The sequence below is a fragment of the Phaethon aethereus genome, assembly GCF_964289735.1.
Source record: "Phaethon aethereus genome assembly, chromosome: 7".
In the NCBI taxonomy this organism is placed as follows: Eukaryota; Metazoa; Chordata; class Aves; order Phaethontiformes; family Phaethontidae; genus Phaethon; species Phaethon aethereus.
Genome location: NC_138583.1, coordinates 17,306,511 through 17,332,206, shown reverse-complemented (window position 1 = coordinate 17,332,206; position 25,696 = coordinate 17,306,511). Strand labels below are relative to the sequence as shown.

Sequence of the window (25,696 nt, the reverse complement as noted above, 5' to 3'; positions counted from 1 at the left end):
TCTGACTTTCTCTACAAAATAAATATGACCAATCGGTTTGAAAAGATAAGAGAAGATTTTTTGTTTGCTTGTGTTTATCCCTTTTACGGTGTTTATCTGGTTAATTTCATTGTGTCCTCCCCCTTCATAGTATGGGGGGGTGTTATTAACTCCTTGAAATATGCTCTGTTTTCTGTGTTTTAAAGCTTTAAAATACAGTGCATCTGTAACAGTGGCCTTTTGCTATTGAAATAATGGGAAAACAGTCACTGAAGGGAGAGGAACCATACAGGCCTGTGTGTGACCTTAGGCTGGTATCTAGCCATCGGGCCAGGGAGGCTGGGTCATAGCTAGTCTTGAATGACAGGTTCTTTAACAGTGAGACTGCCAGAGGCTCCCTGTCTGCGAAAGGGACTTTTAAAGAGAGCTTTTTTCACTGACCCAGCACTCCAACTACTTGTTTGTTTTAAACTAACAAGACAACTCCCCCAAACTTAAGCTCTTGTATGTTATAGGGGGGGAGAAGACGCTTCATCACATTGATTGCTGGTTAATGGCATTAGATGTTCCTTTTTAAATTTTATGTCTACCACTTAAAATATGGGACAAATGGTGTTGCAAAACAGATATGCACTGATACATTTTGAAAATAAAACCTTGTACGTCCTTCCAGGTAATTTTCATAGGCATCTGTCAAATTTGACTTTGTGGAACTTCAGGAAATAATTGCATTGTAGTTTTTCAAATTTCCAATTTCCTGGTTTTTAGTGGTAACTGCCAACTCTGGAAAGGTGAGCTATTAGTTGATTTCTGGTAATGAAAGACGTATGGAGAAGCCAAGAAAACATTCAGTGTTCACAGTGACCATCACTGAAAATCTGTAGGTCTTTCACAGAATACTGTAATTGTTTGAGCCATCTATTATATAGCCTTCATATATGAATCTGCCTTAGAGAGTGTCTTTAAAGAGTTGTGCTACCATGTTTTGTGTGTGTGCAGTGGTAAAAGGTTCACTATTGACTAGCCCATTACCTTTCAGCTCCAATGGCGATTCCTCCATCATATGTAGACCTTGGCAAATCTGCCAGAGACATCTTCAATAAAGGATATGGTAAGAATACTACCTTTTATAAAACATGGTGTTTGTGGTGTAGCAGTGAATTGCAGTTTTAAACCTGTAGGTAAAATTGACTGCTCAAATGCCTCTGTTTCTGGTGAGGGGGAAGGTGTGGTGTTTTTCTATCATTACCATCAACTAACAGATCACTGGAGGCTTTTTGTGGGCTTTTTTTGATGTGAAGTCTGTTAAATCTTACTGCGTTAGTCACATAAATGTCAGAGGTGTACAAGTATGCAAGAATGTAAGCATCAAGTGTAATTTAACTTAGGGGAGTATGCTTTGTTTACCAATCTATCTGTGCCACAACATTTCTTGATATAGAAAGGGTTATATACCACTGTAACATTATAGCCTTTTTTGGAGTAGAAGGAGGAATAGCTAGTGGGATAAAGAATCCTTCAACATTTTAAAATGCTTTAATACCAGGCAGATGCATAGTTAAATTCTACTTTGTTACAGTGCTGTTTCTTTCTGGTCTTTGGGAATGCTTTTCACCAAGACTGTTGCTCAGCTCTAAGGGTAACAATGTGAACTGACACTTCCATAAAACCTACTTATATTGCAGTTCCAAGGCTGTGTATTTCCCAGTGACTTCACTTACATGTTTTTTTTACTTTGAGATATTTCTACTTGGTGCTATGAGACAAATTTTATGCACTGGGATAGTTCTTCAAATGGCATTGACTACAAAGCCAATGCCATCCTGGGAACAGAAGAGAACGCAATTTTTTCTGTCACTAAATTTACTCTTGGAAGTCATCATTTGGTAGTTAAATGTATGGTGTACAACTGAGAGGCTACTCCCCACTTTCTGTGTGGTCATGATAGAACAGAACTCCTGGGTTGTTCTAGAGTAGCCTCCTCTATTTGCTGTGGCATCTAAAATTTGAGTGTTGCTGAAGTCAGTGTATGGTGTTTTTTATATATGTATATATGTGGCACAGTGCTGAAACTGCTTGGAAAACCAGCTGCTCCAAAAATGTGCATGGTCCTCAGTTAAAGCCTACTGGGTAACTCTGAGTTCTGTTTGTTAAGGTTTTGGCTTGGTGAAACTGGATGTGAAAACAAAATCTGCAAGCGGAGTGGTGAGTTTAAATACCTTTTATTCATTATATTTTTTACTGTATATGTTCTGATATTTAATTAGAAAGTCACCTTCCAGATGCTGTTAAGTAGTTTATAGGTTATATGAATAATAAACATTTGGTGTAAAATAATTCAAGAAGCCCCTAAAGATCTGACTTTATTCTGAATGTAACAGGGGTATCACACTGTTCAGTAATCTTTGTAAAAATAAAAAGGTTTATTACTTGTGCCTCATCTTATGTCTGAAGGTGAACAAATAGGTGACATATTTTTGAAGAATTCTAATATATCAATCATAGTACACAGAATTTATTTCTAAAGTACCTTATGATGCTGTTTGTATTCGGTAGAAGTTTGTGGCATCTTGGTGCTTGTGTGAAGTAGTTGGCAGTGAATTAGCATGTTGAATCTTTGGGTCCTTTTTAAAGGTATTAAAATGTAAAAGTAATGTTCCATGCAAGATGTCTTGGTCACGCAAGCAGTGCCTTCTGTAACTTTTATCTATTTCTAGAGCAGACTTTGCAAGATATAAAGGTTTTTTTTTTTTTCTTTATAACTGGAAGCTTTAACACTCTAACTGGCTATTGGAAACAAGGTGCGTGGGTTATATGCCGTGTTTTTTCTAGAAGTCTGTATCCCAACTGAAGCACAGTTTGCAAGAACCCTATTATAGATGTAGTTCTTGTTTTAGCTTGTTTCTTTTGAGGACTACCAGTGATACTGGTAAAACTCTCTGAAAAATCATAGAATATTTGGGCTGGAAGGGACCTTTAAATGTCATCTAGTCTACCCTGTGTGCAATGAGCAGTGACATCTTCAACTGGATCAGGTTGCTCAGAGCGCCATCCAGCCTGACCTTGAATGTTTCCAGGGATGGGGCATCTACCACCTCTCTGGGCAACCTGTTCCAGTGTTTCACCACCCTCACTGTGGAAAATTTGTGCTTTATATCTAGTCTAAATCTACCCTCTCTCAGTTTAAAACCATTACCCCATGTCCTATTGCTACAGGCCCTGCTAAAAAGTTTGTCCCCATCTTTCTTATAAAGCCCCTTTTAAGTACTAGAAAGCTACAATAAGATCTTCCCTGAACCTTCTCTTCTCCAGGCTGAATAATGCCAGCTTTCTCAGCCTTTGCTTATAGGACAGTTGTTCCACCCCTCTTCCATACCCATTTTTGTGGCTCTCCTCTGGCCCTCTATAACAGGTCCATGTCTTTCCTGTGCTGAGGGCTCCAGAGCTGGACGCAGTACTCCAGGTGGGGTCTCACAGAGCAGAGTAGAGGGGCAGAATCGCCTCCCTCGACCTGCTGGCCATGCTTCTTTTCATGCAGCTCAGGATATAGTTGGCATTCCGGGCTGTGAGTGCACATTGCCAGCTCATGTCCGGCTTTTCATCCACCAGTACCCCCAAATTCTTCTTGGCAGGGCTGCTCTCGATCCCTCGTCCCCCAGCCTGTGCTGACACCGGGAGTTGTCCCGGCCCCCGTGCAGGACCATACACTTGACCTTGTTGAACCTCATGAGGTTCACGTGGGCCCATTCCTTAAGCTTGTCCAGGTCCCTCTGGATGACATCCCATCCCTCAGGCACGTCAACCGCACCGCTCAGCTGGGTGTCATCAGCAAACTTGATGAGGGTGCACTTGATCCCACTATGTCACTGATGAAAATATTAAAGAGTACTGGTCCCAATATGGACCCCTGAGGGACACCACTCATCACCGATCTCCATCTGGACATTGAGCCATTGACCACTACCCTCTGGATATGGCCATCCAACCAATTTCCATCCACCCAACAGTCCACCCATCAAATCCATCTCTCTCCAATTTAGAGAGAAGGGTGTTGTGGGGGACCCTGTCAAAGGCTTTACAGAAGTCCAGATAGATGACGTCAGTAGCCTTCCCTTGTCCACTGATGTAGTCACTCAGTTCTAAGCCATCCTGCCCAGGAGAAAGTGCTGGCATGTATGTATTACAGATATTTTAAAGCACAAATAATGTCATAATTTGCTGCTCCTGAATCTGTTACCACAATAGTTGTGGTCACACATGCTCTGTGCAGTAGGAATAGCACAAAGCAAGAAGTTAAAGCTGAAAGTATTTGGTCTTAAAGTTGTGTAGTCCCTGTCACTTGCCAAGAAATAACCTTACTAGAATTATGCGACTGTGTGAATGGCTTACTGGTTCACTAACGTAATACAAGTAAATGTCTTGGCCATGGTTAAATTTGATGAGCCACCATTAAAGAACAGTCTCATGCATGCTTGTGATGTGCAGTAGGTCTTGGGCTGTGAGAAAATGAATGCTTGAGGATTTGTGATTTCAAATCCATGTTTCCTTCTGGCCGAGGTGAGTGAGGAGCTGACCTGAAAATAATACTGTGCGTGGAGGAAGTCGGAGATCAAAATCTTGATTTATATGTTTGAAAAAGTGGAAACGATAATTTTTTTAAACCATAAGGGCAATAATATTTCAGTGGAAAGAGCTCCCTAACATACATTTGCAAACCAGACCTCCACTACTACTAGGTATTGCCTTTAGTTTCTGAATGGTGGTACACAGAAATTATTGATTCTGTTCTTTGTGAGAAGCCAAATAGAGAGAGACATCAGGAACTACTTAGCAATATCACTCCCATCTCCTTATTAAACTGACTTTTACATACTTTCAAGAATTCTAAGTAAGACTCTACCAGAAGCATGAAATCAGACTGTTGCATTAGCTCACAATTCAAACATGAATGTTCTTCCTGTGTGGCATTAAACCAAAATCTCAGGGGAATAGGAATTTTGTAGATGTCAGTAAAAACATGTGTGCCTATGACTTGTCTGAAAGGCTGGTGCATTGGTGAGACTGAGAACTCTCTTAAGCAAAAAGCCAACCAAACAAAAAAGCTCTGAACCACCACCCACCCCACACCCAATTTGAAAAATGGTGGCATTCTAGGACATTTCACAGTTGTACATGACTTATTTTTGGAGGTGGTTGACTGGAATAATGGAAATACATATGTGATCCTTAAAGAATTTTACTGGAGTTGCATTATGTGCCTTATAGTGTTCTTGGCTCTTAATTTGGTTTTTAAGTTGCTCATTAGGTGTATCAGACTTGACCTTATATTTCAAGAATTTGTTTCTGCTTTTAAGCAGAATACTTACAGTAACTACGATCTTGCTACTGAGTTATGTTGCAAACCTGTATATTTTGTAATAGTGTCAGAAATGCTGCAGTTGAGATGGGGAGTAGGGGGCGGCTTCCACATGGGCATGAATCATCTAGTTGTTCTTGTCTGTGGTGTTCCCCCTTCTCCCCCTGGAAGTTGTCCAATGTTGTTAACCTTGTTGCATAGAATAACAAGATCTTAGTGTTTGCTCAAGAAAAGTATTTTCTCTTGGCACTGTGTAATGCTTTCAGGATCACATGGATCTTCTGTATAACATGGACACTGTCCTTTGTAGGAATTTACAACATCTGGTTCATCAAACACAGACACTGGAAAAGTGAATGGGAGCTTGGAGACCAAATACAAGTGGGCTGAGTATGGGCTGACTTTCACAGAAAAATGGAACACAGATAACACTCTGGGAACAGAAATTGCAATTGAAGATCAGGTAATAGATTAGGAGAGTATTTGTTTGTTTTACCTATCTAGCAGAACTGAATTTATAGCTTTATCTTATCTTCTCCCCCTTCAATTAGATTGCCAAAGGTTTGAAGTTGACATTTGATACAACTTTCTCACCAAATACAGGGTAAGAATTGTTAACCTTTTGACCTTATGTAGGACAGTAACCATGGTCAGTAATTGTTCATCTGGCCTGTTGTATTGACAGAGGTGTTTGTATGGTTTGCTGTTGATCCAAATTAGCAAATCCTAGTGCAAAAGGCTTCTGTTCTTTAGCGTCACATCTTATTCTATGGGGTTAGTACTGGACGTTTCACAGCAGCCCACTTTGCTTATTTGCTGGGTAGAAATACTTGGAGGATTGCAGGGGGCATTTCATACCTCTGCATTCATCACAAAATGCCTGTTTATGGTAGCTCTTGATGGGCTACCTCTGCTTTCACCCAGTCTAGAGGATGCATGTGCATGGCACTTAGATACATTGTGTGGAGTCGTATGGCTTGAATTTGGCAGTTCATTGAGGAAGATCAAGCCTTGTCTTAAGATAACTGTTTCTCTGTTTCAGAAAGAAAAGTGGTAAAATTAAGTCAGCTTATAAACGTGAATGCCTAAACCTAGGTTGTGATGTTGACTTTGATTTTGCTGGACCTGCAATCCATGGTTCAGCTGTCTTTGGTTATGAAGGCTGGCTTGCTGGTTATCAGATGACTTTCGATAGTGCCAAATCAAAATTGACAAGAAATAACTTCTCTGTGGGTTACAAGACTGGAGACTTCCAACTGCACACTAATGTGTAAGTACTGAAAATATTTTTCTGAAAAGTTTTACAGAAGCAGGCTTTCTCTACCTTTCCTTCTAGTCAGGATACAAAGGCTTGAAATACCAAGAGGTGCTTGCAAGGTGATTAAATGGAGTACATTTTTCAATAGGAAACTTTAACTAAATTATAAATGTTACTTTGTATCTCTCTCTTTCAAAATGGTCAATACCTGTGGCTTGTTCACATTTACAGCATAATACGCTACAGCTTACCAAATACTGAAGTACATCCAAATTGGAAGTGCAGTAGTTCATTTACATGGAGCTGATCATAATGCTCTTTCCAGCTTTCCCATTACATTGAGTTGTATCAAACTGTAATTTAAGGGCAGTAGATTTGTTAGAGGTAGCAATTAGTGTTGCACTGTTTAAGGCCAGTAGTAGTTTCTAGAGCCAGATTAGAGTTAAGCTTTTGGAGTTTTTGAGGAGGCTCATCTTGCCTGTCTGGGCTGAAGGGTGCATGAAATGTTTAAAGTGTAACAAAACCAGTGTTCAGATACCTTGTTTATGAACTTTCTTCAGACTTGCTGCCGTTAGATCTTAAATGTTCTTCAGAGCAAGCTGATCAAAACCTACTGAAGAACATGGTGTTTTCAATCTAAGTTAATAAAAATTGGCGTTGTTCTGGTGCATTTAGTTAGGAAATAACTTACTTGATTTTTGAGGTAGAAGTTTGTCCTTTTCGAGGCAGAGGATGGGGATTGTGTTTGTGTTTATGGAAGTTGAGGGGTGTGGGAGGAAGCTACAAAACACTTTTATAGTCTGGGCTGTAAGAATTCTATTTCAGTTTACTAATGTCAAACATTGGGACAGATTTTTAAAAACTTCATCTAATTCTTTAGGAATATCATATGTATTCAATAATCATAGAATTCAGAATGCCTGTTTCCTAACTATCAACATTTATCTGTTGGTTTTGTAAGGATGTGTTCTGGAATTACATTAAAGTACATAGTTCAACATTAGTGTAGGAATTAGCTGTAGCACTCTGAAATATCTCTTTCCCCGTCCCCCCCATAAATTATTGCAGTTCAGTTTTTGCCCTGAAGCCTTTTTTCATCTCCCCTTCTCCTGTTAAAAAATGTGAAACAACTCAAACTTTGGAATTCTCATTTGAGTAAAAATTTGAAGTGGTTAAAAAAGAAAGTTGGGATTATGTAAATATAGGAAACTAACTTTTTTCTTAATTTGTGCAGCAATGATGGTTCAGAATTTGGTGGGTCAATTTACCAGAAAGTGAGTGACAATCTTGAAACTGCTGTAAACCTGGCTTGGACAGCAGGTAGCAACAGCACTCGCTTTGGCATTGCAGCTAAATACAAGTTGGATTCCACTGCCTCTATCTCTGTAAGTATGGCTTTAACCAAAAGGGTTATGCGAAGCACAGCGTATTTTCAGTTTCTGTGAATCTGTGTTGTATTAGAACAAAAGAAGGTAACAGGTCAGGAAATCTTGTAGGGGTTACTCTTAGAATCCAGGCAGTTGCAATTAAACCAGCAGCATTTAAATTCTGTAATGTTGCGTACAGCAAAGTCTCTCTTAGAATCTGACTGTCAAGTGTTGTGCTACTCTAGAGACTTACTGTATTTCTTTAAAAAAAACCAAACAAAACACCAACCTCTCATGTCTAGTTCCATAAGTTTACAGAATTTTTTTAAAACCAATTTTTGGAGAGCTCTGTCACATTCTCGTGGTAAGAACTGCGGAGATACTGGTTAAAAAGGCGATATGCAGAAAAGTTTTCTGTATGTTACAGAGCTAGAATTGAACCTGGATTGTTGGAATCTTCCTACAGAGGAAGTGACGCAAAGTGAGATAAATATTTTTACACATATTGTTTATGATGATATGAAATGTTTGCTGTTTGACTGATTGGCCCTGCAAGATACTGATTGCTTTGTAACAATAAGAACATGGAGGATTTGTCTGAAGCAGCTTGTTTTGGGAGATTGTGGTGGTAAATTGGTATGGCCTTCTGAAAAGAGCGGAATGGAGAAGTTCACCTACCGAACTACATTCTAGTAACAGTTCTCGTTGCGCTCACATTCCGTCGTCTTAAATGTTACTACTTCAGCTCTAAGCTGCGGGGCAAGAGCGTAGCTGAGAGGAGAGAATCCAGTAAGCACAGAGATACTGAAAGAACAAGTAAAATTTGGTTAAGTTTATAATGGCAGTGTTGCCATAGTTATTCTAGCTTCTGAGTGATAACAAAGAACTAATCAGTTACAACATTTCAATTGCTTTTGTCTTGTGTTTTTCTTTTTTTCCAGGCAAAAGTAAACAACTCTAGTCTAGTTGGAGTGGGTTACACCCAGACCCTGAGGCCAGGTAAGGGTTATCACATGAATTACATCACAGATATCTTTTATGCACCACAAAGGAAGTCTTTGAGATATGTGCATTTATGTGCAACTATTTCCCTTCTTCAGAATAACTTTGACTTTAAGGCAGAATAGATGTTTTACAGTAGCTTATGTTGCACATCAAATCTTTATCTAAACAAGAAAAGTTCCATTGTATCTAATGGTATATCTGTATCATCAGATCATCAAATGATCCGATACATCATTTCTGTATCATATTCCTCATTGATTTGTGTAGGAGTGGACTGTATTGTGTTTGGTAGCTTATCTTTAGGCTGTACAAAGTCTTTTTTTAGCGTTGCTTTCTCCAGTCATACCATATTGAATGATAGCAGGTCTTGAAACAATGATTAATTGTGAAAAGGACACACTTCCTGCTCTTCATGTTTAGTAAAAAAACCCTCCAGAACTTAACTTACTCTGCTTAAATATGAAAACACTTGTTAATGCTATATCACCATAGGTTAGTTCCTTATTTGAAAACCAATAAAAATCGTAGCTTTATTCCATTCCTTCCTTAGTACAAGTATCTGTCTATGCATAATTTTTCTCCTTTTTTGCACATCTTAATGTAGAAAAGGAGAGCTCTTGTCTACTTACCAATTAGAGACTTTGTATATCCGCTTCATAACATGGTATTTACAGAAAGCATCTAGCCTGATTCATGTGACTAGCTTTCAGTAGATTTCGTGGGTAAATGGATTCTTCTGTAGAAATCTTTAGAGGAAAGTGATGAAATGGAAAAAGAGGTACAACTGAGTCTTGTAATGGTGGAGGTTGAGTTGCATGAAAGCTACTCTGATTCTTGCTGTTCAAAAATCTTACAGGTGTGAAGCTTACACTGTCTGCCCTGATAGATGGAAAGAGCATCAATGCTGGTGGCCATAAACTTGGTCTTGGCCTGGAACTGGAGGCTTAAAAAGGCGAAGAAACTGCTGCAGAGAAGGGATATCAGAAGAATTTGGCCTTAAAATGTATTTCCAATGTGACCAGCAGGCTTTTTTTTTTTTTTCCAAGAAGGATGACCTAGAACAAGAGCTGTGTTTGAAGTATTTAGACAGTTACTTGTTAGCTGGTTTCTAGTTAAATTGGTTACCCATCTAGTTAAAATTCTGCATTAGTGCAGTCACTTAAACATTATTTAAATGTATTTAACTGTTTAATGCGCTACCCACAAATAATGAAATAGACATTTATGAAAACTGTACAATTGTGTGCATGTTTGTTTTTATGTTCCTTTTAACATTCGATATTGCCATTGAATGAAAAATGGATCAGTGGATGTTTTCAAATGAGGTCAGCAATTTTGTTAAATCACCTGAAGTAGAAATACATTTGGTATCCCAAGACAAATTATGAATAAAACAAGTACACACACATACTTGTGCCTCAGATACTTTAAGAGTTAAGAAATGAGGGTAGTGCTCAGTTAAGTTTTAACTTTTAACTTAAAATAATCCAAGAAGTAGTGCTCTATACCTTTGTGCAATTAAGGACCCCCACCTCACCCATGACAACACTGAATATAGATGGTTTTCACTGAACAGTTGGATTCCTCAAGCAAGTTGAATGTGCTGTTCTGTCAGGTAAGACTTGTCATGGCACAACGGTTTAATTCCCCCTGTGTTGCACGGGCAAGACTTACTGCATTACTTGCTGGCCTCCTGATGCAAAAAGTGCAGAATGATGTACTTAGCACACTGAGACACTTAAGAACTGTTCCTTGATGCTTTTGCCCAAGGGGTGAAAAACCACCACAAACACACCTTTTGCTTACATTTGTATGAAGTGAGACGTATCTCTGCAACTGAATGTAACAGTGTAATGGTGTAACAGCCTGCTTATCCCAACTGCTGTGAGAGGTTTCTGCTTAAAATGACTGAAATAAAGGCTTAATTTTAAATGGAGACGGAGGAAAATGCATCCGATTTTGCTTTCCCTTTGACTAATAAATCTTGGCAGACATCCATTTTAAGTCTGGAAACATGCAGAATAGTGGAAAAGTTCATGTTTTTCCAGGATAAAATTCAGAGAGGATAGAAGTATGAGGGATATTTGGTCTGTGAACATAACATCCCTTAAGGTCAAACGTAACTAGCTGTGAACGCTTTTAATGTGGAATATATTAAATACACATAGTTAGAGTGCTTACACTTAAGAATAGGGATTTATTGAGTTCAGGGGAATGCCTGGAGCCTACTTCCTACAATCTCTCATAGCTGAGAAGGGTATCTTGATACTTAGTCTTGTAGCCTGTAGCTCACAGCAACTTCCTTTATAAGGCAGGTGGCTGGTTTATGATCAGGAAGCTTTATCTCTGGTTTGCAAATTGTGTTCAGTTCATGCTGTATGCACTTAACCCCCATGAAAGTCCTAGTGACTTACTTGAGGTCTTGTTCTATCCTGCATTGTTGCCCTCAGTGTACTCAAATTCTCTGTTACTCTGTTGTAAACTGACAGTGCTTAGGCTTTAGCTGTGGAATAGCTGAGCTACCTTGTTTGCAGAAGATAAAGTGGGGTTTAAGCTTCCAGCTCAGGCTCTCGAGCCAGCTTGCTAGTGTATTTGGCTAGTTTTGTTACATGACAAAGAGAAAGTTTGGCAGTATTTGTGCTTTGGAGTACCTTTACTGCTGTTGTCACTGAATGCCCTTTTCTGAGGAGCACTTCCACCACTTGCTGATAGAAGCAGCATCTAAGGTGCAATTTGCTGCTCTGGTTGCCTATTAATGTTTGTAAATGGTACTTTTGGTTCAAAGTGTTTTGATGTGCTAGACCACCTGTGGCCAGACATTGACGTTTTAGTATGGTTTCTTTTTCTAGTATGATGATCTTTGGTGCCTCACAAAGTGTGTCCAGGCTTCTTCTGGGGAAGAGAAAGCTGTGTGCTTGTATGCATCATCCAGCTGTAGCACCTGGGCAAATAAAGGAGTTAGTTTTGCTTATGAACGATGCCTAGTTTGTATCCTTAAACCAGCATGGCTGCAACACTGATGTTTCTTAGTTTTTTGGAAGCTTTTGGTAGGGGTGTAGTGGTCTGACACTTCTCTTTTTTTTTTTTTTTTGTGGTGGGTTTGTTGTTTGTGTGGGGGTTTTTTTTTTTTTTTTAAGAAACTGCTCTCACCCTTTTCTTCACTGCCTGCTGACCTCTAGCTGTGGTCGCAAAATGGGCAAGTGAAATAAGAGCAGATATTGCAGAGGTTCTCTTCAACTTTGTACAAATTAGTAATGGAAAGCTTGAACCTATTCATTTTACTGTGTTTTCATGTGTATCACTACTAGTCCTCACCCTTTAAACCTGAAGTAGTTTCATTTGTTACAATGCTGATAGGCAACTGGAGAAATAAAAGGGCTCTGCAGTAAAGACAACTGTGATAAATGTATTTCTAAAATATTCTGTCATAAATCACTACTTTGAGCATGAAAAGAAAGTTCAGTGTCTATCTCTTGCTATCTCTCAAGTGAGGCTTATAAAAATGGCTTTCAAACTTTCTTTTCAAGTGTGTTACAGAAGCTGGTGGTGTAATTGGAGTTTTGTGGTAAAGGATGTCGGTAGCTTCAATAGCTCCATTTTGTTAGAACATGAAATAAGCCTTAATGATAACTTTCAGTGCTAGCCAGCCCTTCCTCAGGTGTCATTCTGAATAAAATAAAAACCCTTCAGATAACCAAGGACCTGAGCATGGCTGTGCATCTTCTTTGTGTGAACTGCGGCATTCCATTCCTGCCTGGTACAGCTGGAGTAGGAGTTGTCTGTGTGCACACTGCAAGAAGACTTAATCACGCTTTCATAAGTAAAAACCCTTTCAAATGGGTTTCTGATGCCCTGGATTTTGCAGGTTAGTGGGTGACTCGAACATTTATGTTCTTGCTGTGCTATAGAAATTCTCCGGGTTGTTTCAGTTAACCCTGCATTCTTCCTGTGGTTCAGCTTGTGAATTAAATTGTGTATTGAATCTGCTTCTTGCACACTGCAGTAGTTCAAGGAAATCTGTTTGGAACCTTTCACCCCTGAGCATTGGGGCAGAGTTTTTTACCTTTCCCTTGCTATCACCAGGTAGTAATAGGGTGTGCTTCCTGCCCTCTGATGTCCTGGTGTCTGCCTTATTGCTGCAATAGGCCGTCTACCGGGCACAAAGATGCATTTAAATCTACAGTGAGTGCACTTCTGTAGGAAGTAGAAGCGAGCAACCAGAAGACAACCCATGCACGGATGATTCAGCCCAGCTTGTCTCAAAGGTCCTTGTTCCCATAGCATAGCAGTCAGCAAGAAGCAATTCTATGCAAGGTAAGCCACTAGTGGTGACAAATACTAGGCCGCACCTGTGGCAACAGTGTCTTAATGGCAGGTGCAAATGCTTCCTGTGAACCAGCAGAAAGAAAAACCCGAAGAAAAAGCTGGTTGGGTTGTTATGTGGCATGAAGGGCTGCATTTGTTGCAAGTGGTTTTGTTGGTCTTTGTCGGCCTCCCTTTGCAGTGGATTATTTCTGTTTCTGATCTGGAATAGGAATAAAAACACAGTTGATATCAATTATTGTAGTATATGTTTATTGTATTTTAGTAGTTTCCCTTCTCATGATTGTTCCTGGTCCTGCCTTTTAGTTGCCCGTTGTCTCTGTCTTTCCACATGCTGCTGGGCCAAATGGAAAGCAATAAACAACTGAATTTTTGGGACCCTAACGTGCAGCATCTTCTACTTTAGCTGCGAGTTTAACACTGATGCTCACGTAAAAAGAGGCAAACTTTTTTTGGACAGCGATTTCTGAAAAATAATATGCTATTAAAACGTAAAAATGCTATTGTGCAAAAAGTGGGGTGTTACACATTGTGAGATTTGGTTGATATCTACACTCATATTTATCTACTGCTGTTAGGAAAAGCATTGACAGACCTTTAAAGATGGCAAGCGGTCAGACTTTGTTTCGGCTCCAAACATTCGACCTTTCCTACAGCACCTGTTTTTAAATGAGAATTTTCTGCAGAAACCACCGGCACCGCACTACTCGCTGTGCAATCACCGCGGGCTGGCAGGGGCGCGCACATCAGCGATCTGCCAAGGGTTTGTCGGTGTCTTCTTTTGTCCTGGACCCATGGGGAGAACATCCCAACGCTGAAGTGGTGACTCCGTTTAATGATTTTTGCATTGTTTAGCAACTCGGTACCTTGTTTGTTTGCTTTGCCTGCGCTCTTACGAGCGTTATAATACTGAGTATGGCCATTACAGAAACGTCACTGCTCCGCCCTGGCGTGCCTCCTGGCGCAGCTGTGGGTGTGCTGGCGTCAGAGTTAGGAGCGCTCCGCCGGGCCCGGCCCGGGTGGGAGAGCTCACCTGGAGCCAGTGAGCGTTGTCCTTGGATATTTTATTGATCAAAACACACCTTAACGGCATCTTTGTGAGGCGCACAACTTCCTCGTTTAAGAAATCGCAGGTTTTGCTATGCTGTGCTTAGGGCTCGGCTGTGTGGGGAAGGGGGGAGGGAGGGGTATTTTTTTTTCCTCACAGATGCGACCGCCACGTTTTCCCCTGCAGCCGCTGGAATCGTAATTCACTGATCCCGGCGCCCCGACGCGCTGCACGGCCGCGGCAGGAGCGAGAAGTGGGGCGACGGCCCCGCCCCGCGCCGCCCGGCCACGGGCCAACGGCGCCATCTGGCGGCCGTTGCTGCCCCTTCATCCCTCCCCGGGGAAGCAGAGGTAACTGCCGGTGCGGGCGCTGCCGCCTCGGGCAGCCCTCGGCCTGCGCTCGGGTCCCCCCGCTTCGCTCACCCACCGGGAGAAATCAGCGGGGAGGCGATACCTGCAGTGAGCTAGGCCCGATTCTGAGGTGAAGGAATAGAGCTCGAGGAGGAAACCCCCTGCGTGCGCTGGCGCTCGGCTGCCCTCCAGCCCCATGTCTGAGGGACCCGCACAGCAGCACGGGTCCTGTTCCCTACAGCCGGCTGCGGGCAGCTGCTTCCTGGGTGCATCCCCTCTCCTCTCTAAACAGAATTAATTAACGAAGCAGGTTATTTTCCTGACTGCTGCTCTGCTCCCGACTTGACAATACTTTTCTAGAAACTGCCAAGCGGCTCGAGATCTCTTGACTTCCAAAGAGATGTTCTGGCCACCCTTGGCTTTGAGAAGTGCTTGCTGACGGGAGGACAGGGCCCACCAGCTGCCAAAAACTAGAAGGCAATGGGGAAGGATTCACAACGTTGTCTGACTCATGATCTTGCCACATCTGGTGGCACCAGGCACCATGGCGGGGCCGGACCGACCCTGTGGTGGCCACGTGGCATGCCAGCAGTGTGGGCCTATGGCCGCAGCCCAGGGACCTTGCGTTGCCACAATGTAGGTAGCTCACAACTCCCATCTTTGCAATTTTAAGTCCCCATCAAGTAATTGGAGCATGGGGACAGGGAAGAGAGCCCAGCAAGTCTGCTCAGGGCCTGTCCCACGGGCATGCTGCGGTGAAGCAAGTGTACCCTTTTGCTTGCTTGGGCCACCGGCACCGCGGGGCAGCAGCCTCCCGCCAGAAGCAAGCACAGGGTGGTGAGCACCGCTGCGAGGAGCGGCTGTACCACCATCCGCTTCACACGTGGGGGGCTGTTAAAAAGCTGTTGCACAGGATATTTCAGTTGAGGGGGGGGAGCGGAGACAATTTTGTCTGGGCTATTTTGTTCATGAACGTACAAAACTTGTCTTTCCTGGACCAAACCAGAAGATTAGTGTGTCCGTGGTGCCGGGCAGTGAACGGTGTGGCTGGCACTGCGGCCCTGAGCTCCCCACTGCCTGCTCCTGGAAGGTCCCTCACCTTGTCCTGCTCCCCAATTTGGGGGCCCTTGTTGGTCTTCGGGGCCTGGTTTCCCTGCCCAAGCAGTGCATGCAAAGGCCTCTTTGCCGGGTGCGTTGAGCCCCTCAGCTGCTGGGGGGTGGGAGGAGTGGGTGCACTGCCAGCTGCCCCAGTGCAGGGGGCTGGGCCTGGGCCCAGGCCAAATTTACTGTTAGAGCACATTTTTTTTCCTTGCTACCTTGTTGAGTGGTTTGGGTGGGTTACAACTGATCACAAGAGTCACCTGGTACCATTTTCACTTCTCTAATTGGCAGCATGTGCTTTGGGGAGCAGGGTAGGGAATGTTTCTGCCTTCCCTTATTGTTGGTGGTGCTTGATGTGTGCTCGTGAGCCCGGACAAAAGCCTGCCTGTAGTTTGCTGTAGTAGTGTTTGGATGCAGGCTACTTGCTGTCATGCCTGGGAGGTTCATCGGTTGGGCTGAACGGGACCAGCTCTGACTCACATCTCTATGGATGTGGCAAGTGGAGGTTGTAGCCCTCCATGCTGCCAACTGTGGAGACTTCACAGGCAGAGATGGTGCAGGTGAGTGTGAACGGGTGTCTCTGGTGCTTCAGGGATCAAGGTTTTATGAAATGTTTTTAAGTAAACTGCAATTCACAAATACCTTTTCAGGGTACTGTAATTTAGTGTGGATGTAGGCTTGTATAGCAGCCTCTCTAACAGAAGGCTGATCTCCTTCCACTGTGTTTGAGGAAATATTTTGGTTTTGCTTTACTTCTTTTGAAGTTCCTTAGGAAATCTGGTATAGCGTTCGGTCCTGGTGCAAGACTGGTAGGCTTTCAGGTGACACCTAACGCTTTGTGGCAAAGGTCCTCTCTATGTTTAGGACACATCAGCACGCCATTGAAATTGTTTACAGCCCACTCATATAGCCTGAAGCTCACCTGGTTTAACTTTATCATGCCTATCATAAGGTGAGCTCATGAGCATGCATAAATGTAGGAGTCTTGGTAGATCTCCCTGCCAAGCCAGCACAACCCAGCTAACCCACGTTCTGCTTCAAAATGTCTCCCTCTCGTGGACTGTCTAAACAGTCTGTCTCAAAAGTCCCTTTTCCTGCCATTTCCTTTTCTTTTGTGGGAAGCTGTAGCAGAGAGGTGTAGCTTGCATTCCCACCGCAGTCATTGGTAGCAGCCTCTCCCAGAGGCACAGCTCCTACCTCGCAGCACACCCCTGTCCCGAGGGGAGTGCCAGGGAGTTGGGTGGTTGCTCCCGGTTGCCCCTGTGTTTGGCAAAGCATCGCGCACTACCGAGCACGGAGAGCAGCGCTCTGCAGCAAGCGTGAGCCCACCGCCTTGCGAGGCTTTTGTGTTAGGCTAATCCAGTTTCTTCATCCTGAAATGAGATCACTCTCATATTTCTGTCTGGCGTTTCTTGAATCAGAAGTATGGCGTGTCACTGTAAGGCACGTGCTCAGTTTGCGGGGCTGGGGCACTCTGGCCGCACGCAGAGTGCGGCTGTGTTGGCGTTCATCGCAAGTGGGTACCTGCCTGCCTTGGCTGCGTGAGCTGAGCTGCCTGCAGAGCAGCAAGTGGGTACCTGGGGACAGGGATTCAGGCACAAAGACCTCAGCCTGGTTAGCTGTAAGGGAGAGAAGGAAAGAGAAGTGGGGAAGCATTCAAAATGTAAACTTTGCAGGAAAAGAAAGGCTTTACTTTTAATATTTTCCTTCCCAGGATAACTTTCCTGATGCATAGGAAAACCCATTCTTACCTGTTTTTCATCCCTTCTACTTGAGACCCTTTGATCCCTTGGTGGAAAAATACAGGGAGTTAGCTCAAAATGATTTGGTGTTGCTGTAGCTATTACAGGCCGCTTTTCTTTTATGGACGTGAAGTAAGATAAACACATAGCAGAAAGAAAAGATAGTTATAACTTCTGCTGGTGATTCCCTAATTTCCTCCACCTCTTCTGCTGAGGAAACATAACCACGGCACAAAGTTGCTTGGCCCTTCTAAGACCTAGGAATCCTCTACTGGCATAGGCTGCCTAAAGCCAGCTATTTTTATAGGTTCTCAGTTTATTAGCCTGAAGGCAGAAGAAATAAAATGAGACCTAGTAAGGTCAGGAGGAGCACATAAGAGGTAGAATGCAGAAATGCTTGATCATAAAATTAAAATCTGTATTATAATGCCTAGATGTAATAGGGATGGTCAAAATTAAGATTGCTTGTGCAAATTTAATTAGTCTTTTGTAATCTTCTGAATGCTTAGCTTTGCAGCTTTAATCATGTGCCTTTAATGCAGTTTGTGGAGGTGACCATAAATGGTTCCTAAGGTCAAAAGGCAGACCCTAGCTGCAAGTTTGAAGTCTTCATTAAGAGTTTACTATAGTCCATGGCTGGAAGTTTAAATATACACTTGAAATTAGGCTTGAGCTAAAAGGCATCACTCAATATCTGGTATGTGAGTGACTATGTTGAAAAATCCAGAAAGGAAAACTTGGTAGCACCCATCAAAGTAACCAAAGCTGTGTGAGAGAGCGGAGAGTGACAGGCTTGGTGGAAACTGGGACCCTTTCTATAACACCAGAAAGAATTTTGGGGCCCCAGATCTCTGGGTGTTGATTAACTGTGACTATGCTTTTGTCTCTTTCAAGTTAGTCTTCAGTGGTAACTTCGGTCAGTCTCGGATCGTGAGGGTAGGTCCGATCCTACACAGCAGTCCTTGGCGGTGGCCAAGGGAGCTCAGCTTTGGTACTGTGGCTCAGGTCCTCAGCAGGACACCTTGCTGGCTCCATCTTGATGGGCCTCCCGACCCAAGGAGAGGGGATGCTGCCTGTTGGTGAGAATAGTTCCCAGGAAATGGCGGTGCCTAAAATCCACAACAGCCCTGGGGAGCCCCAGAGGTGATGTAGAAGCTGGCTCTACACATCTGTGGAGAAACTGCAGCTTTTGGTACAGGAACTGTTTTGTCAGGAGCTTGACCTAGTGCATATCATTTTGTAATTGCACTTTGATAGTGAATTAATGCTCCTCTGCACTGGGGATGTCTTTGAGGCTCACTGGAATATAATCTAGCTCTGCTGTTCAAAGGAAACCAAGGAAGGCCCTGCAATTTCTTTCAGGTTCTATTAATCTCTTTGATATAATACATGATGGCACGGTAGTTGCACAATTAACTGTGGCTTTCTGCTTCAGCACGACCCCACTAATTACTCTACATTGAAAAGATAGATTAAGTGTCTTGGGAGAGCGTTTTATAGCAGCTGACATTTAGATGGCTAGAGGACATTGAAGGTGACACTGTGGAAATGGCACACCAGTACCCTGCTGATGTGCCCGGGAGGCTGAGGAGACATTGGCAGCTGGGTGGAAGCTGTGGGTGAAGGCACTTGAGGGACCCTTTCTCACCTCTGTCCGTGGAGCTGGACCTTGCCAGAGGCGGAGGCAGACGTGGGTCCCTCTGCACTGAGCAGCACGGAGGTCTTGCTGTCCCCTCCCTGTCCCCAGGTAGCCCTCGCAGCTCTGCCCGGGTTCAAAGGTGTCCGTCGCCATCCGACAGAACCTTCCACTTCTGCTGCTTGCAGCTCTTACTGCTCCTCCTGCCTCCCAGGCTTTGGCCTGTAGCAGGCATCAGCAACGTCAGCTTGTAGTAGGCTGATGCAAAAACCTGTACCTCATAAAAAAATGAAGTAAGCTTTGAGTGTTGTGAGCCACAGCCTGTGTGAGTTTAGCTGTTACAGAGAAAAGGGTAGGACCTGCAGGGTAAACAATAATGCTTAAAAGTCATCATTTTGGATCTTTATATATATTCACCTAAGTTTTGTAACTTTTTTTTTTTTTGCTAGTCTAAGGTGCTACATGTTTTTCTTACCTTTAAATGTAAACTCTTAATGTTTGCTTCCTAACAAAGCACGTGTTAAAAGATACAAGTGACATCATGGACAAGCATGAGGTTCCTTACAAATAAGCCTGAATTTTACCTCCAGCTGTTACTGTTTTTTATTTCCATTTAGATTGGCAAGTATCCATTTCCCTTCTACAGGTTTCTTTGCACCTATTTTAAAATGCATTTGTCACTTTTGCTATTGTTTCTTTTTTGTTCTTGTGGTTTGGTTGGTTTGTTTTTCTTCTCCTGCTGGTAGAAGCCCCCCTTTCTGTTGCTGGGGGTTGTGCTACAGGCCAGTAACACGGGGGCCGTAACCCCATGGACTCCTGTGGCCATGCCATGTGGAGCCTGGGTGTCCTGTGAACCAGCCCTCTCCCGAGAGTGGACTTCTTCTGTTGATGTTTTGCATTTTTGGATTTGATTCAAATTCTTGGTACAGCCAGGCTTTATCCTGGGGAACGAACACTGTGTTGTCGTGCGTGTATGCGGTAGTTAGGCATTGCATTTACTTGTGACAGCAGCAGTAACGCGGTCTCATTAACTATCTTCTGAAAATCTAATTTCGCAATGTCAAAAAGTTGCTACTTTCAGCTCATCAGCATAACCCAAGTCCCCTACTCCAGCATAACTCAAAAGGTTGCTGTAAAAATGCACAGAGCCTCTTGGTTTCTCAGTAGGTGAATAGGAATAAAATTATGAGCCTTTAAACTAAATAATAATTTTTTCCTTGTAGCTTGAGATCTGTTTAATCAATAATCTTTCTGCTAACTCTGGGGAGAATTTTAGTTGCCTCCATAAAATGTTTTAATTATTTAAAATCATAAAATATAAGTAGGCACAATTTGCTTGGAACTCATTAGGGAAATATATGAATAAGAAGAAAAGATAATGTTTGCTTCTGCGTTAATTTAAGGCAGTCTCTAAAATATGAAATCTAATCCTGGAAAGCAGTGACTTATCAGCAATGTTTACTTTTCCTATAATAGGAATAAATATTAAAGCAGCTAGTTATGTGTTTATCCCTACAGTATTGCACTGAGCCAAAAAGGAAGATAAATAACTTGTCTGAAATCCCACATTAATTTCCCTCTTTTACAGGTTTTATGTTTGTTCATTTCCTTTTTCAAAACATTGCTTTTAAAATTATTATTATAAAACAGGTGACTTCAAAACCATGAGCAGCTGCAAATGCATGAGACCAATTTGTGTGTGATTAGAATTACGCAGAGGTAATGCTTTACACTCGCGCAGAGCCTTTCATCCCGGTGCAAACCACAGGGCACAACGTGCAGCAGCAGCAGAGAAACGCCACTGCCCTGGGGCAGAGCTTGGCCAACCAGAGAGCAGAGCAACTGATGGGCAAGGAAATAGGAAAAAAAAAAAAAACAACCCCCAACTTATTACCTTTAAGTTTCTCTGAAGAATCTTCAGTGCTCACTGTGGCAGGAAATGCTCACTTGCAGCTCTTAGGTGTGCAAAGAGGGAAGAATTGGCTTTGTCGTTCCCTGCTCAGTACTTATGGTTTGGGATCTCATCAGAAATCCCTCCCCAAAAGACCCTTCTTGTTTTATTTACGGCTTTCCACGCTTTCATTCTGGGAATGACATGATAGTGCTGCTGTTCCCATGAGAATGAAATGAGTGGTAAAATCAAAGATGCTGCAAGCCACCCAGAGATGGGGCCAGATCTCTCGTGCATGGGGAGGTCATAGGTTATCCAAATGTGTTGGCGTACCTGTTGTTTGGAAGGACGGATGGAGCTGCCTAGCATGGTTGCGTTCCTTGTGGTAGTGCGAGGGTCGTGCCAGGGATGGAGGAGGTCTGTGCAGTTTCAGTAGATGGGTTAGATAAAATCAAGCTGTATTCATCGCAACTGGTAGGGAGAACAGTGTCTTAAAACAGCACTGAACTCTTAGCTTACTTACCCCTGTTGTGGCCATTTAGGATGGATTTCTGCAAGTGATAAAGAGAACACCAGCAGGGATGCCGCTAACTGCCACCCAAATATCATCAAGATTGCAGTGCCTGAGACACGGTGTGTGCCTCAGGTCTGAACTGCAAGGTTTCTGGGGAGTATGGGGAGCTGCTCGTGCTTCAAAGGAGGGGATTTGGATGAGGGTTCTATTCATGTTCCTTTCCCTGTATCCTAAGGGCTTTATCACAAAAAGCTCACTAATTGTCTTCCATGAGCAGCATTTCACAGAAAGCACTGTCTGTGTGAAACGTGGCTATATTCAAGCAGATTAAAAACACTTCATGAGTTTGTTAAAAGGAGGAACAGCAGCATCAGAGGTTCAAACAAATGCCTCTAAGTTATGTTACACTCAGCAGCCCAGTTTTCCTTTAGGCCTGCAGCAACGTGAGAGACCGATGATGCTCCGTGCTTCATCCCCCACATGATCCAGCACGATCGAAAGCTGCAGTGTTGAAAATGCAGAAGTGAGCCTTGAGCACTCAGGAGCCCCTGTGTCTACCCTTGGACAGTATGTTGTTTCCTTTTGGGGGCAGCCCTCTCTCCAGATTTCTGAGCACCCAGTCTGAGTCCCGAGTGTTTTCCACACTGTAGGTAACTCCGAGCTCTTGCTATCTTTCCTCTGGGTATATTGGAGAGGGCTAGCAAAAAGGGGGAGCATGGCAGCGCAGCTGAGCAAGTGTTGTCTGCTCATTTAATTAGCTCACAGAAATGCAAAGTCTGCTCTGAAACAGTCTTCTGCTCCTTTCCCTGTCATGCATGCAAATATCACACCACGCTGTTCTGAATGTGACAACTTTGCATGTGACAACCGAGATACCTGATCGGCAGCTAGGATTACGTGCTCACATTCTCATGGTGGCTTCTTGGAGTTATTGCTAAGGGTAATTTTCTTCTTTTTTTCTTTTTATTTTTTTAATGCACTATCCTTCAGCCCCATTTGCTTCAGAGCAGGTCCCAGCTGTACATTTGTCACCTGTGTTGGCCTCTCTGTGGTCAACCCTTGCAACTAGAAGAGATGCCAGTGTTGCAGGAACAGCTGGGTGGTAGGGTCTGGGCAACAGCTCTGGCCCCGGGTCAGGTCCTCTTTAGGGTACAAAATCCTGAACCTCTACAGTGTGAGCAGTAACTCAGGCAGGTGTGTCCCCTGGCAGGGGTGAGCAGACCCATAAGCTCCCATACATGATCTTGCCATTAGAGAGAGACAAAGATCGGTGCTGCATTATCGTGTGGTCCACTCTCACCACCTAATGAAAGCCTAAATTCCCATTGTCCCCACAAATTTCCCAAAGCCGGTTCACCACTTGAATTAAACCGTAATTATACACTATCAGCAGTCACTTTATAGTAAGGTTGAAGGATTAAAAGCAGTTAGCGGTGATGAATTCCAGACGCACAGGACAGAAGCCTGAAGAGAAGGCCAGCTTCTGAGTAACTACAAGATAGAGTATAATGTATTCTAAATATTTGATTCAATTAAGCTTCCTTCTGCTCTTTGTTTCAGCTTACAGATGGCTCATCAATCTATAGTTTAGGGACACATTGCTATTCTTTCTAATGGTAATTACGTGATCAGGATGGAGACAGGTTTGATTAAATGCTCATGCTATGCTCTGCATATTTAAAATGGAGCAGAGTCCAAAGCAGAGGCAAAATGCTAGTCCCCTGCATGTGGCTTCAGCCTCGGGCACTCTGTAGGTCTTCCACTGGCATAGGTCACAGGGACTTTGCCCATTTCCCCCATTCGAGGAACAGGAGTTTTTGAATTAATGAACTATGATTGTTTGTATCTGGTTTTGAATGTTGCTAAGCTGTTATTTGTCAGTTTCTTGCTAAAATACTCCCTGTGCTTGCCCATTTTTGGCTTGGCTTTACTGAGAGGATCCTTGCAACTTGGAAATTAGTAGCAAAACAGTTAGAGAGTCTGTGATCAATCTTCCAGTGACTTATGTGTGTTTCAGAAAGGCCACCGTGGTACTTTTAGGACAGGGTATGTATTTTTAACAGCTTGGAGCTCGCTTGTGATTCCAGAAAGCAGGAATGTTTGAGGGGATGCCCCAGCTGTTAAAATATCCCATTTTGTGTTTGCAACCCTTACAATTTTTTGTTATCTACTTAAAAAGTAAAACTGTAATGTAGAACATGGCCAGAAGCTTTGCATGCAAAAATACAATGATCTTGTATATTCCTTTAGCCACTCCCTCTGAGAGCTATTATAGTCATTAAGACTTTATTAACGTGTTACTTCTTTTACGCAGATAAGAAAACTGAGGCACACAGAGGTTTAAAGGTCTGAGGGTATAACTGTACCCAGAAAAAGAAATTAAAATCTCATTTAAGGGCCATACGCACCTTGCCCTGGCCTTCTCCCAGGCTTTACAGCAGCCAGTCCTCAATTCAGCAAAGTACTTAAGCACATCCTGACATGCTCTGCTGAATCAGGGTTTTAAGTAGAAGTGACAGAAATAGAATTGAGATCTTCTCACTCATAGCCCCACTCTGAAACCATCAGGCAACACTTCCTTTCTTCATTACTCTTCCACTGCAGTATACCACCACAAGTGTCTGAGGTAAGACCTGTGCCCCGAACGTCTGCCCAACCCAAGTCACCCAGTTGAAACAGCAAAAATATGAGCCAACTAGCCAGTTCTAACAATTCTGAGACTTGAAGCCTTTGTTCCCCAGTGCCTTGAGTCATTCAAGTGCATTATTTAAGTAAATGGAAGGATTCTCTTAGCTCTGACACAGCTTCTCTACAGGAGGCCAACAAATCTAAAGTGACCTTTTCCTACAATATACATATGATACCCCTCCAGTGTATCAGTCCCCCAAAAGAGTAGCCAGTGGAGCTTTTGTGTGTAAAATGCTAGTTTCAGTTTCTTGTTTAACTAGGTTTTCTCTGTAGTAAGAATTTTAGGCTGAAATAAAAAGCCCTAAAAATTAGTGATTACTATTTGTAATTCACCGTAGAAAGAAGTAATTAGTTGGATTCTTTTTCTCTAGCTCGAACAGAATATGCCTCCTGCCCCCTTAAGTCTTTTTCATAGGTCACAGGTAAGGTGAGCTTTTTCAGCTACTGTTTCTTAATCAAGAATTTTATAGAATCCATCAGGGTGAAACAAGAGTACTGGATGACAACAGCAAATAAAGTTAACCAGGAACTAAGAATACTGTAGGAAAAATACTTTACTAGGGCATGGAAAAAGCATCTTTTTGTTACATGCTGCCTAGGGAAGGGAATCTCTGCTTGTGGTAATTATTTGAATAGCCAGTTAACAGCTGTATTGCGTCCTCCAAAATCACCATTTTCTTTCTGTAGACTTGCCACCAACGCTCTGTGCTTGCAACTTTCTAGAAAACAAGCACGTAGCAAGTTGCCTCTTTGGCAGGCAGGTGGGAGGGAGAGAGGAAGGAGGAAGAACTGGTTTAGTTTTCTTCTTGCCTGTTTGCACACAAAGGTTTTAGAGAGTGCTCTGTATTGGAAATCCTGTTTGTACTTTGACACGCTTTTAAAGACAACTCCCCCCTCCTGCCCTCACAGCGTATATTTGAGGCTTCTTATTCAAGGATTGCCAGTAACTTTCAATATCGTTAGTTTGAGCAGGCTAGCAATCTCCTTGATGTCATGCACATTTCATCAAAAATCCATTTTTCTATTATGTCTTTAAATATTAGTAAACTCCACTTCTTTTCCTTTTGATGGTAGGACTGATTATTCTACTACTCAGTAGCCTCTTTTAGGACAGAAAATTACTTTGTTGTATTGACTCACTTGGAACTCAGTCGTTCTACAGAGCGAGATTTTTTCCAACCACTGTCTTACAAGGACAACTTCACATAAGTTTACTTGCTTTATTACAATTAAAATAAGAAACCATAGTAGATCTCAAAATAAGCCTCTTCCCAACTTAGGTGCCCTTAGGATACTGCTGCTCCTAAAGTCTACTTTCCCAGGCTATGCTATCCAGTGGAGACACAGGTTAAATAACCACTTTTGACACTGCTCCGCCTGCATTTTTCCTGATGATTTGATGCTGCTTGTTGTTTCCCATCTGCTGGGCTTCCTCTAG

At 42.8% G+C, this 25,696-nt stretch overlaps 1 protein-coding gene across 2 annotated transcripts; it reads left to right on the top strand.

Annotated features, from left to right (window-relative positions):
• Positions 1-1,023: 1,023 nt before the first annotated feature.
• Positions 1,024-10,376, top strand: VDAC2 (voltage dependent anion channel 2; the record flags this gene model as incomplete). 2 transcript variants are annotated; one of them, XM_082001888.1, is made up of 8 exons in its annotated part: positions 1,024-1,090; positions 2,135-2,184; positions 5,646-5,798; positions 5,887-5,939; positions 6,378-6,605; positions 7,828-7,978; positions 8,902-8,959; positions 9,822-10,376. In XM_082001888.1, 8 exons carry the CDS (start codon positions 1,024-1,026, stop codon positions 9,911-9,913), a joined length of 852 nt encoding a protein of 283 aa, XP_081858014.1. In that variant the 3' UTR covers positions 9,914-10,376. The 2 variants fall into 2 exon arrangements, with proteins under 2 accessions (XP_081858014.1, XP_081858015.1); XM_082001889.1 differs by lacking the exon at positions 6,378-6,605.
• Positions 10,377-25,696: the final 15,320 nt, after the last annotated feature.